At 33.2% G+C, this 15,339-nt stretch overlaps 1 protein-coding gene across 4 annotated transcripts in view; it reads right to left on the bottom strand.

Annotated features, from left to right (window-relative positions):
* The window catches only part of LOC126884024 (O-acyltransferase like protein-like), a 190,726-nt gene that overhangs the window by 17,656 nt on the left and 157,731 nt on the right, over positions 1 to 15,339 (bottom strand). For all 4 annotated transcript variants that reach the window (XM_050649807.1, XM_050649808.1, XM_050649810.1 and 1 more), the window contains one exon: positions 5,413 to 5,555. In XM_050649807.1, coding sequence (XP_050505764.1) covers positions 5,413 to 5,555 — 143 coding nt within the window. The remainder of the gene's footprint in view (positions 1 to 5,412; positions 5,556 to 15,339) is intronic.

Here is a 15,339-nt window from a genome sequence, read left to right as displayed (position 1 = left end):
CCATGCCTCACAGGTGTATTATGATGTTCTTTATGGCGTGTATTCCATAATGGGGGAATTAAAAACACCAAATCTACCAGCTCATCCTTAATTTTTTTGTAAAAAATCACCAAATTTTTATTATTTTTATTATATTTATTATATTTTTATTCATTACCAAGAATGTCACGTGGTATGAAAACCACAAAGAAACCTGTAATTTACCACGCGATTAACAGCTCGATTGCCATGTAAATCAAACTATTATGTTCTGAGTGAAACATCCTTGGTATGTGCGATCTCATAAGAAAATGAAGGTTTGTTTTGACATCGATATAGCGACCGCTACCTACACCGAGCACATCCATGTAACTTCGGTATGTCCGTACCTTAAAGTGTCCTCTCCTCAACGAAGGTTGGCTACTACAATTGCAAACTCTTCTTTGTCTTCAGCTATTCTCATTAGCTGTTCAAATTTCAGCCATGTTCATTGTCGGATGTTTCTGAGCCACGAGAGTCTTTTCCGTCCCAGTCCACTCTTTCCATCGATCTTTCCTTTCACTATTAGTTGAGGATATTGGTACTTATTATTTCTCAGTATGTGGCCTAGGTATGATGTTGTTCTTTCATATGTGTTAAAAATTTCGCTTTCCTTGCCTATTAAGTATATGCAGCACTTCTTCGTTTGAGCTATGCGGTGTCCATGAAATTTTGAGGATTCTCCGGTAGATTCGTATTTAACCTTTAACTACCCGCGCATCAAATCATAACATAACTACACGCGTGGCGTACTTTCTACGCCACAAGAAAATACACTTAAAAACAGCGGATTTGTTTATCTTTTTTTTTTTAAATACACTTAGTTGTTTGTTATATAAACCTTATTCGGCATCAGCGAATACTTGGAATTCCTTTTCAGTAAGCCAATTGGGATTTATAACTGGAATCTGATTCCATGATAAATAAAATTACCAATAAAAATTTTTTTGAAATGTGACTTTTTACATGAAAAAATATTGTTTATAAAAAAATATATTTTGTGCCATAATGACTAAAAAACAATTGAAATATGTATTTATAATACTACTTATATTACTATAATCATGGCGTATATTGTCCACCACCGGAAACAACAAATTAATAATAAACTGTAAATTACGATCTTCCCAGAACGCCGATTGTAACGAAACTAAAACCAATTATTGTAAAGCACATTCCAGTGATAGGTTAGATAAATAAACAAGGACAAAAATTAAATTTTTAAATATATTTGCAGTAGAATTCGTATATCTGGCGTACAAAATACGCCAGCGCGTGTAGTTAAAGGTTAAAAAGCCTACAATTTATTTACCGTTGGTGTTTTAAGGGTCCATATCTCAACTGCATAGAGAAGAGTCGACCAGACATACCATTTTGATAAACGTAGTCGAATTTCGAGTTTTATTCGAGAATCATAAAGCAGTTACTTGATTTTTCGAAAGACTTTCTGGCCTGTTCTATTCTCGATCTTATTTGTAGATTAGGATTTAGGCTGCTATCGATCCAATATCTCAGGTACTTAAATCTATTGACCTGTTCTAAAATGTGCCCGTTTATTGTGGAAGGTTGAGGTACATTTTGGGTTTTTCGGATTGACTTCACTTTCCTTTTTTTAATGTTAATTTTCATACCAAATTGCTCACATGTCCAGTTGATCTAGTAGATAAGTCTTTGTAGACCAAAGTCGAAATCCGCAATCAACACCGTATCATCGGCGTATCTGATGCTGTTGATATTTACGCTATTCACCTTGACTCCATCCTTGGAATATTCCAGTGCCTATATAAGTAGAAACTCGGGGATAAAGATTAAATAGCAGGGGTGAAAAAACATATTCTTGTCTAACTTCCCTCCGAGGTTCTATTTCTGAGGATGTGGAACTTTCGATCTTAACTATGGCGTTTTGGTTCCAGTAAAATTTTTTTAGTAGTTTGCTGTATTTTTCGATTTCGACTTTTACGGCATGAATCATAAGGTTTTTCAGACGGAACTCATTGCAGTGTTGTGGGTTTGGCTTTTTTGGGAGTGGGATGAACATTGACTCTAGCCAGTCTTACGGTATTTTTCGTATATCATAAATGCGATTAAATAAAAGGAAAAATATTTCGATATTTTCTTCACTGATTAATCTTAACGTTTCTGGGTATATTCCATGTGGACCTGGGCTTTTATTTGTTTTGAGTTGATAAGTGGAATTTATAATTTCACATTTATAGACCAGGGCATTTAGCACTAAAAACACCCGAATAAATAAATTTTTAAATACAGCACCTAGAGACTTGCAGTTTTTTGCATTATGTTCAGAATCACGCCAGGAAAAAGTTTACTATTCAAATATGGGTGGAAATGCATAATTTCACTGTAAAGTGCATAAAAGGCATACAAAAATTGCATAAATATTAAAATAAAGTCAAAATCAGTATACTAAGGGAACAAATTATTACTTGGGGAGTTTTTGGGGTCACTGAATACGATTACGCCATCAGAACTGATCCCCGGATCACCTGGTGCCCAAGGTCACGGCAAGAGACGTCGTCTTCTGGAGTTTCGATGGTTTTCGACATTAAATCGATGCAAACGGATGACTCACGGGTTTTAACGGTCGCTAAATACGAATAAGATATCAGAATTGACCTCCGGAGTACCTGATGCACAGGATCGCTACTAAGGCACGTCATCTCCTGGAGTTTCGAGGGATTTCGGCACTAAATTAATGTAACTGGACTACTCGGGGGTTTTTGAGGTGGTTAAACACGAATATTCCATAAGGACAGACCTTAGGATCACCTGGTGCCCAAGGCCAATGTAAGGGTCGTCATCTTCTGGAGTTTCTAGGGCTTTCTAGGGCCATGAGCAATTCGTTTACATCAATTTAGTAGGTACAAAATTTTTCTAATCTCCATAAGCTGATATACCTTAGGTACCAGGTGCTCCGGTGTTTGTTCTGACGGCGTATTTGTCTTCAGCAAACCCAAAAACCCGTGAGTAATCTATTTGCCTCAACTTTCGAAACTCTAGAAGAAAACCTCGCCTATATAGCGGATAACGCCCCTTGAGGTGACCCTGGGCAACAGGCTCTAAGATGGTCTGTTTTGATGGCATATTAGTGTTTACCGACCTCAAAAACCCCCGAGTAATTTATGTTCATTTTCATCAATTTAATGCCGAAATTAATTAAAACTTCACAAGATGACGTACCTTGTAGTGACCTTGGACACCAGGTGCACAGGGGGTCAGTTGTGATGGCATATTCGTGTTTAGCTACCTCAAAATCCCTCCAGTAATCCATTTGCATCAATTAAATTCCGGAAGCCCTCGAAACCCCAGAATATGACGTGCCCTGGTAGCTACCCTGGGCACCAGGTATTCCGAAGTTCAATGATGATGGCATATTCGTGTTTAGCGACCCCAAAAACCCGTAAGTAATCCGTTTGCATCAATTTCATACCGAAATTTCTCGAAACCCCAGAAGATGACGTCCCTTGCAATGACCTTGAGCACCAGGTGATTCGGTGGTCTGTTCTGATGGCATTTTCGTGTCTAATACCTCAAAAACCCCCATTTTTATCAATTTAATGCCAAAATCCCTCAAAACTCCAGAAGAGGACGTCCCCTGCAGTGACCTTGGGCTCCAGGTGCACGGTGGGTCGGTTCTGGTGGCATATTCGTGTTTAGCGACCTCAAAAACCCTACAGTAATCCATTTGCATCAATTAAATGCCGAAATCCCTCGAAACCCCAGAAGATACCTTAGTAGCGATCCTGGGCGCCAGGTACTCCGGAATGAATTCAATTGTGATGGTCTTTTCGTGTTTAGCGACCCCATAAACCCGTAAGTAATCCGTTTGCATCAATTTAATACCGAAAGCCCCGAAACTCCAGAAGATGATATCCCTTGCAGTGACCTTAGGCACCAGGTAATCCTGGTAGTCTATTTTGATGGCATATTCGTGTTTGGTGACCTCAAAAACCCCCAATTAATCCGTTTGCACCAATTTAATCCCGAAAGCCCTCGAAAGTCCAGAAGATGACGTCCTTTGCATTGATCTTGGGCACCAGCTGATCCAGAGGTCTGTTCTGATGGCATATTCGTGTTTAATAACCTCAAAAATCCCCCGAATATTCCAGTTGCATCAATTTAGTGCAGAAATCTCTCGAATCTCCAGAAGATGACGTGCCTTAGTAGCGACCCTGGGCACCAGGTACTCCGAAGGTAAATTCTGATGGCATATTAGTACTTAGTGACCCCTAAAACCCGTGAGTAATCCGTTTGCATCGATTTAATGCCGAAAACCATCGAAACTTTAGAAGATGACATCTCTTGCACTGACCTTGGACACCAGGTGATCCGGGCGTCATTTCTGATTGCGTAATCGTATTCAGTGACCCCAAAAACCACCCAAATAATAAATTTTGTTCCTTAGTATACTGATTTTGACTTTATTTTTATATTTGTGCAATTTTAGATGCATTTTATGCACTTTACAGTGCAATTATGCATTTTCACCTATTTTTGAATAGTAGACTTTTTTTCTGACGTCATCCTGAAAATAATGCAAAAAACTGCAAGTCTCTATGTGCTGTTTTTAAAAATTTATTTATTTTGTGCTAAATGCCCTCGTCTATTAATAATTGCTGGTCCTTCGTTGTTGTTGTCCAATCTAGTTGGTTCTGTTCGTATGCCGTTAAAAAGAATTTTGATATAGTTTTCCCGTTTTTTTATTTTCCTTTGATTCTAGTATTTTGCCATCTGTGTTCAGCAAGGTTGTGTAATGTTGTTCTCTTTGTAGTTGATGTAAACTCTTTTCCCTTTTTATGTAAAATAAAAAAATCACGCAGTTGTTGTAGTTCTTCTATGTAGACGCATTTTGTTTCCAGCTAGTTCTCTTTTTCCTTGGTTATTTTTTTTCTAATTATTCTATTTAGTTTTTTGTATTCTTTTCGTTTGTCCATTAATTGTAAAATCTCTTCTGTTTTCCATTCGTGTTTGTTATTTTTGGGTGATGTTTTAGATGTTTTTCTGTTACATTGTCCGTTTGTTCTTTAATAGATTTCCACAGGACGTTTATGCCATCGAAATCGCTAATTATGTGGTGGTCAATATATCCTATAATTTTGTTTAACTCTTTTTGTAGTGTCTGTTGTATGGTGTCGTTTTTCAATAACTTGATGTCTAGTTTGTTTGAGGTATTCCCTACTTAAGGTTGAATTTTAAGAACGTGATGGGATTCACAGGAAAAAAATTAGTACACTGCACTAAAGAACTTTGAACTTTGAGAACTTTGAGAACTAGAACATTGAGAAGGTGGTGTTAATACAAATTAAATTCCATTGATACTACTTGTGTTAACTTTATGTTTATATTTTAAATGTTAATAATGTGTAAATTGCTTACCATTTTCCATAAGTTTATGTATATAGGCTCCGTATTAAATTTATTAATTAATACTAAGAATAAAAAGTGGGTTAAATAAATACCATAAACGAAGTTGCTTAGAACTACGAATATTTTGGATTCCATAAGTTTCTTCACCGGACCTAAAAGTAAATATGGTTTTTAAGCTTATACAGAAAAATAGTAAATCTGAAATAGTCTAGGCGCCAGAGGGGTCACCGTGTCATATTCAATTCTGATGGACAAACTCAACGGTTTCTTATGGATTTTTGGCTGCTGATTACGAATTTTGAGGGGCGATTTCGATCCGAGTGGTCAAAAAATTGTTATAAACAATTTAATTGTTTATAAATTGTTTATAAGGCTCTGGCTCATAAACTAAAAGAGATAAAAAAATGTTTCAAATAAAATTTGTTCCTTAATAAAAAACGAAGAAAAAACCGTTTACTAAACTTAAATCTAACAATTATAACTCAAGATATTGTAAAATTAATGCACAATGCAAATTGCAAATTGCAAAATAAGTATTTTTCGAAGCTTTATCGATCGTAACTCGGCTTCTACGCATATGCAAATAAGTCTTAAAAGGTGTCGTTTTAAAGCTTAATTAACAGGCTTCCAAATAAATTTTGTTAAATTACTTGATCTTCATTTGTTTTAAAGTTATACCCGTTTGAAGTTACAATTTTCTTAAAAATATTATACATTCATTTGTTTATAAGGGTTTCAAGAAAATTTGAGCTATATACATTTATACTTTAATAAACAATAATGGTAGAAAATCTCAAAAGGAACAATTTGAGGTTACGAAAATGTTCATAAGTTTATTTTTGGCCAAGATGTCGATATTTTAATGGCGCGCGCTATGAGGCGCAAGATCGGCTCACCGCGTAAAGGTTCACGAGCTAACTTCTCTATGCAAATTTTAATTTCTATGTATACATACGTCATCTTCATTTTTTATTTTTGAAGATCCTAATAAAATTTTATCATATAATTCTTATAATTAAATCATCATACTGTACCTCGTATCACCTTTCATTCTATTTACATTGTCTTCTATTTTTTGCACTAAATGAGAAAAAAACATTAAGAACTAATATTTCAGAAGTATAACTAAAAAGTAAGTTGATATTATTTATTAATACTATTTTTACAAACATTTTTTTCATGCATCTGCAAATCTGCCTACAGATATACAGGGAATATCAGCTTTTTTACATCTGCATAAGTTCTTAGCGAAATTTTAACAGTTACATGGTGGTACAAGTCTGTTCTTGCAGGCAGTAAAACTACTAAAACTTTTTGAGGCTTCAGAGTCCAATTATCTATATGATATCCATATAAAGTGGATCTAGTTCTTTTGCAGCATCATCAAGTCCCGTCAATTGTGTGTATGCCGCCACATCATAAATGCTCGTTTCATATGCAATGATGATGCTGCAAAATAACTCGATCCATTTTTATATGGATATTACATATTGGCTCATTTTCATGCGTAGAAGCCGAGTTACGATCGATAAAGCGTCGAAGAATACATAATTACTTGACTATGAGCCAATCTTGCGCCTCATAGCGCGCCATTAAAATATCGACATCTTAGCCAAAAATAAACTTACGAACATTTTCTTAAGCTCAAATTGTTCCTTTTGAGTTGTTTTATCATTATTGTTAAGTAAAGTATAAATGTTTATAGCTCAAGTTTGCTTGAAACCTTTATAAACAAATTAATGTACAATTTTTTTAAGAAAATTATAACTTCAAACGGGTATAACTTTAAAACAAATGAAGATCAAATAATTTAACACACTTTGTTTGGAAGCCTCTTAATTAAGCTTTAAAAGCACACCTTACAAGGCTCATTTTCATGCGTAGAAGCCGAGTTACGATCGGTAAAGATTCGAAAAATACTTATTTTGCAATTTGCAATTTGCATTGTGCACTAATTTTACAATAGCTTGAGTTCTAATTGTCGGATTTAAGTTTAGTAAACGGTTGTTTCCTCGTTTTTTATTAGGGAATAAATTTTATTTAAAACATTTTTTTTATCTCTTTTAGTTTATGAGCCAGAGCCTTATAAATAATTTATAAACAATTAAATTGTTTATAACAATTTTTTAACCACTCGGATCGAAATCCACCCTCGAAATTCGTAATCAGCAGCCCAAAATCCATAAGAAACCGTTAAGTTTGTCCATCAGAATTGAAAATGACACGGTGACTTCTATTTGGCGCCTAGACTAAAATGTTTTAGTACTATAATTTTTTTTTATTTACTAGAAATTTTTATAGTTAAAGGCGTAATTGTCCTATATCATCAAGACATAAATAAGATATTGCGTATAGAAAAAACAATATTTTTTTCTTGTGTAGACATAGCTGTGTATGTGTTTGTATCTGTATCTGTTTTTCAAGGTGCCTTCAGTAGGTTGTAGTTTCATTATTTTATGATCTTCCCACTTATCGTGCTCTTGTTGGGAAACCGTCTCTTGCTATCTTTACTACAGTATTTGCTATCAGTCCTTGAAGTACCCCACCTTGCACCTTCGTCGTACACATGTACTTACAGCTCTGTCCCATAGTGTCTTACCCTTGATATTTTTAAGGGTTTTCATTTCTACTGTTTCTAGAATTCTTTGTGTTCTCTTTGTGTCGGGTCGTGTTTCTGCCTCGTATATTAATATTGGTCTATTGACTATTTGGAAAATTCTGTCTTTCATTTATTTTCCGTATATTGTTTCATTCAGGAAAACTGCGGCTTCACTTGATCTTCCACTTCTGGCATCTAGGAGCTGTCCCTACTAGATGCCTAGATATTAAAATTACATAAATTATTCTATTATCTGACCCACCAGCTCTAATTAACATCTAAGTAGATTTGTTGTTATAACCGTACATCCTTTTTTGAAAAAATTAACGTGTTAAATATTTTGGCGGTTATATTAAATTTGTGCAGCAGACGTTATAAAAAATCATCTTTACTTTGAGAGATTAGGATTGCGTCGCGTCGTCTATACCTATAGCAGGTTATTTTTCTCTCATTTGGTATTAGTTCATTGAAATGTTACATTTAGTGTTGCATTTCTTAGAGGAGTCAATTTTATTCTTTTAATATATAGGGGGGTTTAGTAGAAGCTTAAGTTTAAGTTTTTGGGGTCGCCATCCTTGTCCCCCGGCCGACATATTGGAAAAAGTGGTGCAAAGGGCTTTCGCGTTCTATCTCCTAAACTAGCAATCCTACAGAAAATTTAATCACACATAAAATGTAGCAAGTTAAATTTTCTACAATTTTATATCTATTACTTTTTATCGTCTAGTGATCAGCAAAAAAGTTATAAACAAAAATAAGAGAAAATTTTGTAAGAAGTTTCCTTTTAGAGGTTATAACTTTTTTTCCGTTCACTTCACAATAAAATAACATCATAGCGATTTTGTAGAGGATTTATCCATGAAAAATTTTTACTATAAAGTTGTTAAATTTTATTTGTTATCTAGGTTTTACAGCGCTTAAAACTTGACCAAATTCTCGAATTCTCATAGGAATACAATAAAAATAAATATTTTTCTCTCCATATAATTAGGCGAGAGGCATCAACCGTTATGCCAACCACGAAAATCAAATTTAAGGTGAATTTTGGTCCATTTTTATGTTTTCGAGGTCGCTGAATCTGAATATGAAGTTTATTTTTATCTAGAGGTGGTGGAACATGTTCAAAAGTCAAATTTTATAAAAAAATCCAAAAATCAATTTTGATGATTTTTCAAATTTACCTCGCTGTATCTTTGGTCGCTGTAAATATTTCCTTTTGAAAATTTACTGTGTCATATCTGAAGTATGTAGATAACAATGAAATTTGTACAAAATATTTAAACACATTAAAAAAGAAGTTGTTAATTTTTAAACATTTTGTCATCATATTTCGCTAGTTTCATGTTTACTTAAAAATGTTGACTGGCAAACTTTTTATATTATAATTTTAACCAACACAACAATAAAATATAATTCATGAAGAAGTTTTTTTGCAAACTTTAACAAAAAATATGTAATAGGAAAAAAGTTATGTTACTTCATAGACAAGCGGGACAACCCAAAAACGCTTAAATCTCGAGATCCTGACTACGGTGTGATGAATGGCTAATTTTGATCATACTTTATGATTTTAATATCAAAAATCGTTTTTTTTCTCTTCTTAAGAATTTTGCATTTTGCGGTTTCGTTATTCTTCTTCTGAACCGGCGAATTTGTCCTCAAACAACTTCTTGGGCCTTTTCTATATATGCTTAGGGTTATAAGTTTTATAGTGGGGAGAAAGGCCAAAAACAGAACAATAATAGCATAGGAATGTTAAAATCATATTAAATTGTATAAATACCAAATATATATAGATAGAAAAGTAAGCCTAACTTTTGTTTTTATTGTATCCCTATGAGCATTCGAGAATCTGGTCAAGTTTGGAGCACTGTAAAACCTATATACACAAATAAAATTAAACAACTTTATAGTAGAAATTGTTTGCCAAAAAACCCTCTACAAAATTGCTAAAGTGTTATTTTATTTTAAAATGAACTGAAAAAAAGTTATAACTTCCAAAAGGAAACTTGTTAAAAAATTTTTACATATTTTTGTTTATATCTTTTTTTGGTCACTTGACGATAAAAAGTAATACAAACAAGATTGTATAAAATTTAGTTTGCTACATTTTATGTTGAATTAGATTTTCTGTAGGGTTGGTAGTTAACGAGATATAGCGCGAAACCCCTTTGCACCCCGTTTCCAAGATGGCGGCCGGGGGACAAGGGTGGCGACCCCAAAAACTTGAACTTAAGCTTCTACTGATCCCCCCTACATATTAAAGAAATAAAATTGACTCCTCTAACAAATACAAGGTATGGCTTAAAAAATGTAACATTTTAACGGAGTATATCCTTTTAGTTCTTATATTTTTTAATATTTCATCTATGAACAGGTTGAACAATAGGGGACTCCCTCTGTCTTATACTATTGCCAATTGGGTCAGTAAGTTCTTCTTCCACTTTTACTCTGTGGTGTTGTTCTGGTAGATATTTTCGATCCTATAGGTAGCTCTTTTACATAAAATAATTAGATTACGTTCTTATTTTTTACTGTCTAAAACGCCTTATTAAGGTCCACGAAACATCAACTTGTAGGATTTTTGTATTCCTCTGTGAATTTCCGGTTCCGATATTATAAGAGTTCACTGGCTATTCTGTCCTCTCCTGGTGGTTTTCTATTTTTTTTATTTCCTTAATTTTTCCTTTGCTCCTCCCTGCTCAATGTTTATTTTTTCGCTTGTCGTCACTTCTGGTGTAGGTGGTTCATTTTCGTCACCATTGACAAATATGCATCGGAAAAGTGAGCAGAGTGTAATGTCGCGTTAACAACACACGTTCCCAGAAAGTTGTTAATAAAGTTAAGGAATAAATCAAATATTCTTCTTCTTAAAGCGCCTATCCGTTTCGGATGTTGGCGATCATCATGGCTATCTTGACTTTGTTTACCGTAGCGCGAAACCGTTCATGCAGTGCTAGTCGTGTTATACCACTTTCGGAAAGAAGCCAAGAAATGCGTCTTCCTCCCGGTTCTCTTTCACCATTTACCTTCTCTTGGAGAAGGCCGTAACGTTCTTGGTTTCTCATTACATGTCCCAGATATTCTAAATTTTTTGTTTTGAAACAAAGCAAATACATATAACCATTTGAAACTAGTGTTTCAGTAAGCTGATATATGTATATTCACTACGCTTCTTATTAATGATATAATAAGTCTGATTTAAACTATTAGTTAATTAATTAATTAAAGTAAAGCTACAAACAAAAATAATTCCAACCTAAAATACAATAATTTGATCGGTTACTATTTTTTTGTGACAAACAAAAATTCAAACTAAAAGTGGCAACGCACAAATATTTGAATTAATTATTTTGAATCAATCTGAACCACAAAATAAAAAAATAGAAGATTCTACAAAGAGTAAATAATGAAATTTTAAATAAAATCGATGCTAGTGAGGTGAGTTTTACTAAAAATCCAGGAGTTTAAATAAAAAGTTATTGATATTGATAGAAAAAGTTCATATCTAAAACATAAAATATAACTACTCCAGAGACAAAATAAAACAAAACAATATTACCATATTTGGGTTGAATGGAACATAAGAAACGGTTGACATTTTAGTATGCAGAATTAGCGTCGATTAATAAAATTGTTTATTAAAAATATACACAGTGCGCTGGAATAAGTGTTCCCCCCCCCCCACCCCCTCTCCCGCCATCCGGTGTCAGCACATAACTAAAACGCTCGGACAGGTCAATTTTTAAAATAGTCATAGTATATTATGGCATCCATGTTTCGAACTTTACGCGATCGTTCTTCAGGTGACAGTTCTGCCCTGTTAAGAATAGAAGTCGTATCTGCAATTTTGAGTTTTTTTAGGTTATAACGCCAACACATTGGTAGTCAAATAATCTACCTCTATATGTTAAGAATGAAAGACCTATCTGCTGTTTAAAAATAAGTTATTCCACTTTAAAGTTTTGTCGGATTTACAGTTTATGTTAAGCCAATTTGTCGAATCTCCATTTGTTAAAATTTTTAGTCGTATCTTCACAAGACGATTTGTAGTTACGACAAATTTGCTTAACAATTGTGTAGTTTCGACAAAATATTCTAACAACAGGAAGATCTAACCTAATTATTCATAGTGTTCCCGCCTTTTAGTTTCTTAACCTAAATATTAAACGGTTGTAAGCGTTATTCGGCATATTTAATTTTCAGTTATTTACTATTGTCCTTTTCATGATCATTTTTCAGTGCGTAACAAATGATAGGAAAAAGGGGTCTGTGATAATACACATTTATGACATTTATTCTAACATAACATTTTAGTTAAATCTGACAGTTGTCACATTTTATTTTCAATTTGGAATAAAAACAAATCAAATGTGTTTCTTGCATTTATAAAATGGTATTTTCTTTGATTTGTATAGTCTTATAAATTATACAGATTATATTTGTAATATTATTATCTAAAAAAAAAAAATTAGTTTTTTTATTATGGCGCCATCTATCGACAACTAAAATAACTAGAATAAATGTTATAAATGTCACCGACGAAATGTAATCACCTACGTGCCTTTTTTTCTGTCACATACAATTTAATGTGTTAGAAAGAAATCGAAAAACTCTGACGCACTGAAAGATGATCATGAGAAAAAGAATAGTATTAATCTTATTGTTATAGTGTTTTACAGTGTGTTTACATTAAAGATTATTAACTGAACCAGTAACAATGGACACAAATAGCAGAGCATTTAAAATGCTGCACATTTTAAATAACCAACAAAGGGAGAAAATACATAGTTTACGACGATGTGTCGTGAAGAAACTTCAGCATTATAATGACCCCGATCTTATTTTGTCAGATTCAGAGACGGCAGAAATTGAGGAACCGAAATTAAACAGAAAATGTTTCAATAAAATGAAGACTATTAGTGATATAACTTTGAGAGCTGCAAGTGTTGTTCCTGCAGAATCTGATTCCAAAGGTGAAGAAGAAGGTAAGGAAGACTTCTTATTCCAGAAATCTTGGTGGATATAATATAGGTATCTGTTGAAAGGGCGGAAAAAGACAATTTAACTAAAACAGGGGAAATCCGTAAACGAAAGAAATTTAAAGAGAGCCTAGCAATGAGAAAAAAAAAAAAAGAAAATTAACTGCTTTTCTCTGCTCAAAACAAAAACTGGGCTTTGTTTGCTTTCTTTACGTTTATTGTAAACTCTGAGGATATCGCACTTGAAAAATTAAGTATGTATCAAGTATTTTGAGCCTGGCCATACCTTCATGGCTGCGGACTCATTCCTCCACCAAGTGGAACGCTCCATATAGCAAATGGGTAAAATATACGATTTTAAAGACTTTTCGGATGCAGTAGCAAATGCAGCAAGTAATGCTAAAGTAATTGTTATGGAATTAGCTGACTTTTTTGAATGGCAAGATGGTACTTCTGCATATAAACTGAATAAAATTAATCCCAGGCCATACCTAAATCAAATGGTTTAAGTAAATTTTTCTAGAGGTAAATATACTTTTTCGTACAAAACCAGTTTCACCTCAGAGACAGAAAGTGAAGTAAACATTCTAAATGCAAAGATTGCAAAACAGGGAATGACAAAACCTTCACCCAAGTCCATTCCTAGAGGCATAACGACTGAAAGAAAACAACTAATTATATCCAAACTGTGTGGCTCATGCCTAAAATCAGACAAACGTTTTGGAATAATTTACCAACTTCAATGGAACCTGGAGCTCTACATGATTTAAAAAACTGATTATGACTTTATGTTATTTTGTTTATCTTAATAAACTATAACTTTGATTAAGATAAGACTTTTTACTTTACCTTATTTTTATGATTTTTTACGATTAAATGTCGTATCTATCAAAAGTCTAATTTCCAATACTCTGAAAGAAAATTGCACGCACTCATTAAATTTGTATTCAAAAAATATATTGCTATGTTGTAACAAGATTTTTAATGGGTCATTACAGTGGATGGCAATTAATCAAATCTAAAACATCGAATATCTCAAAATAGGGATTTTGTCAGTTACGACTTCTATTCTTAACAGGGCAGAGTTATAACTTTGATTTTTTTGAAAGAGCACGTACAAGTATCATGTGACACCTCACTTAAAACTTTTGAAATACTGATTACAAAAATGTGTAATACTTGCGCAAAATTTCGATCCAATGCTTTTTTAACGCAATAATTTTTTTTAATTCTGCGAAAACTAATATGAATTTTTAAAAATTTAAACTCAGAATGAAATATTACATTATTACTGAGGGCCGAAAGTCCCTAAAAACTTCTATAATGTTTATTTTAATAAGTTACAGGGGTGAAAACGAAGAGACAATTTAGTACGATTTTTAATTTCAAATGAAACTTTTTGTTTATTCTAAGGGACTTTCGGCCCTCAGTAATAATGTAATCTTTTATTCTGCGTTTAAATTTTTCAAAAATACTCATTAGTTCTCTTAGGATTCGAAAAAAAATGATGCATTTAAAAAGCAATTTAATATTATACATTTTTGTAATCAGTATTTCAAAAGCTGTTAAATGAGGTGTCACATTATGTACTTTCCTATTAACCCATTAGCGCCGAGATTAATAAATTATTGATTTTGTATTATTTTTTGCAATAATAATAATGAACTGTGTTTAAATAATAAAAAATTTCATAAAATATTTTTTCTGAGATATTTAATTTCTGAGATATTAAGTGTTGCCTTAAAGCAACGCTAGGCGCTTACACTACCTAGTTTTTGTTGAAAATAATAAACTAAAAAATTAAAGCATTTGGGATTCAGTAAAGTAGGCAATAAAACAAAAATAGATATTTAGTCATAAAAAATGTAATTCGATGTGATTAATTATAAAAATTTACACTATCGAGAGTGAAACGGTATAAAACAAGAAGTACATACATATATGTATTACATAGTCCAATATCACATTTTAAACACATTGTTCTAACGATAGATTTACATGTTTTAGACGCACATCTTCTCTTTTCCCCATCTGGAATGTACTGTATCAAATGATTGATGGTGTCAGGAGCGTCATTTGAAATTTTGATAGGGGGGGGGCAAGCATGATATATATACAATACATTATATATATACAAACATAATACAAAATTAATCTATTTTTTGTAAATTTCAGTCATTTTCAGGGTCGGCAAATCCCCCCCCCACCCTATCAAATGACGCCACTGGATGATTTCCAAAAGAATGTCATCCGATACTCGGCTGTCGACAGATGCTGTCAAGGAAGCTGACGGTCTTCCACTTCCTTTACCAAGTACACTATACTTCGCTAAATATGTGCTTACAATCTCTCTTA

Source organism: Diabrotica virgifera, chromosome 4 (genome assembly GCF_917563875.1).
Source record: "Diabrotica virgifera virgifera chromosome 4, PGI_DIABVI_V3a".
Classification (NCBI taxonomy): domain Eukaryota; kingdom Metazoa; phylum Arthropoda; class Insecta; order Coleoptera; family Chrysomelidae; genus Diabrotica; species Diabrotica virgifera.
This window is presented reverse-complemented; position numbering and strand designations above follow the sequence as displayed.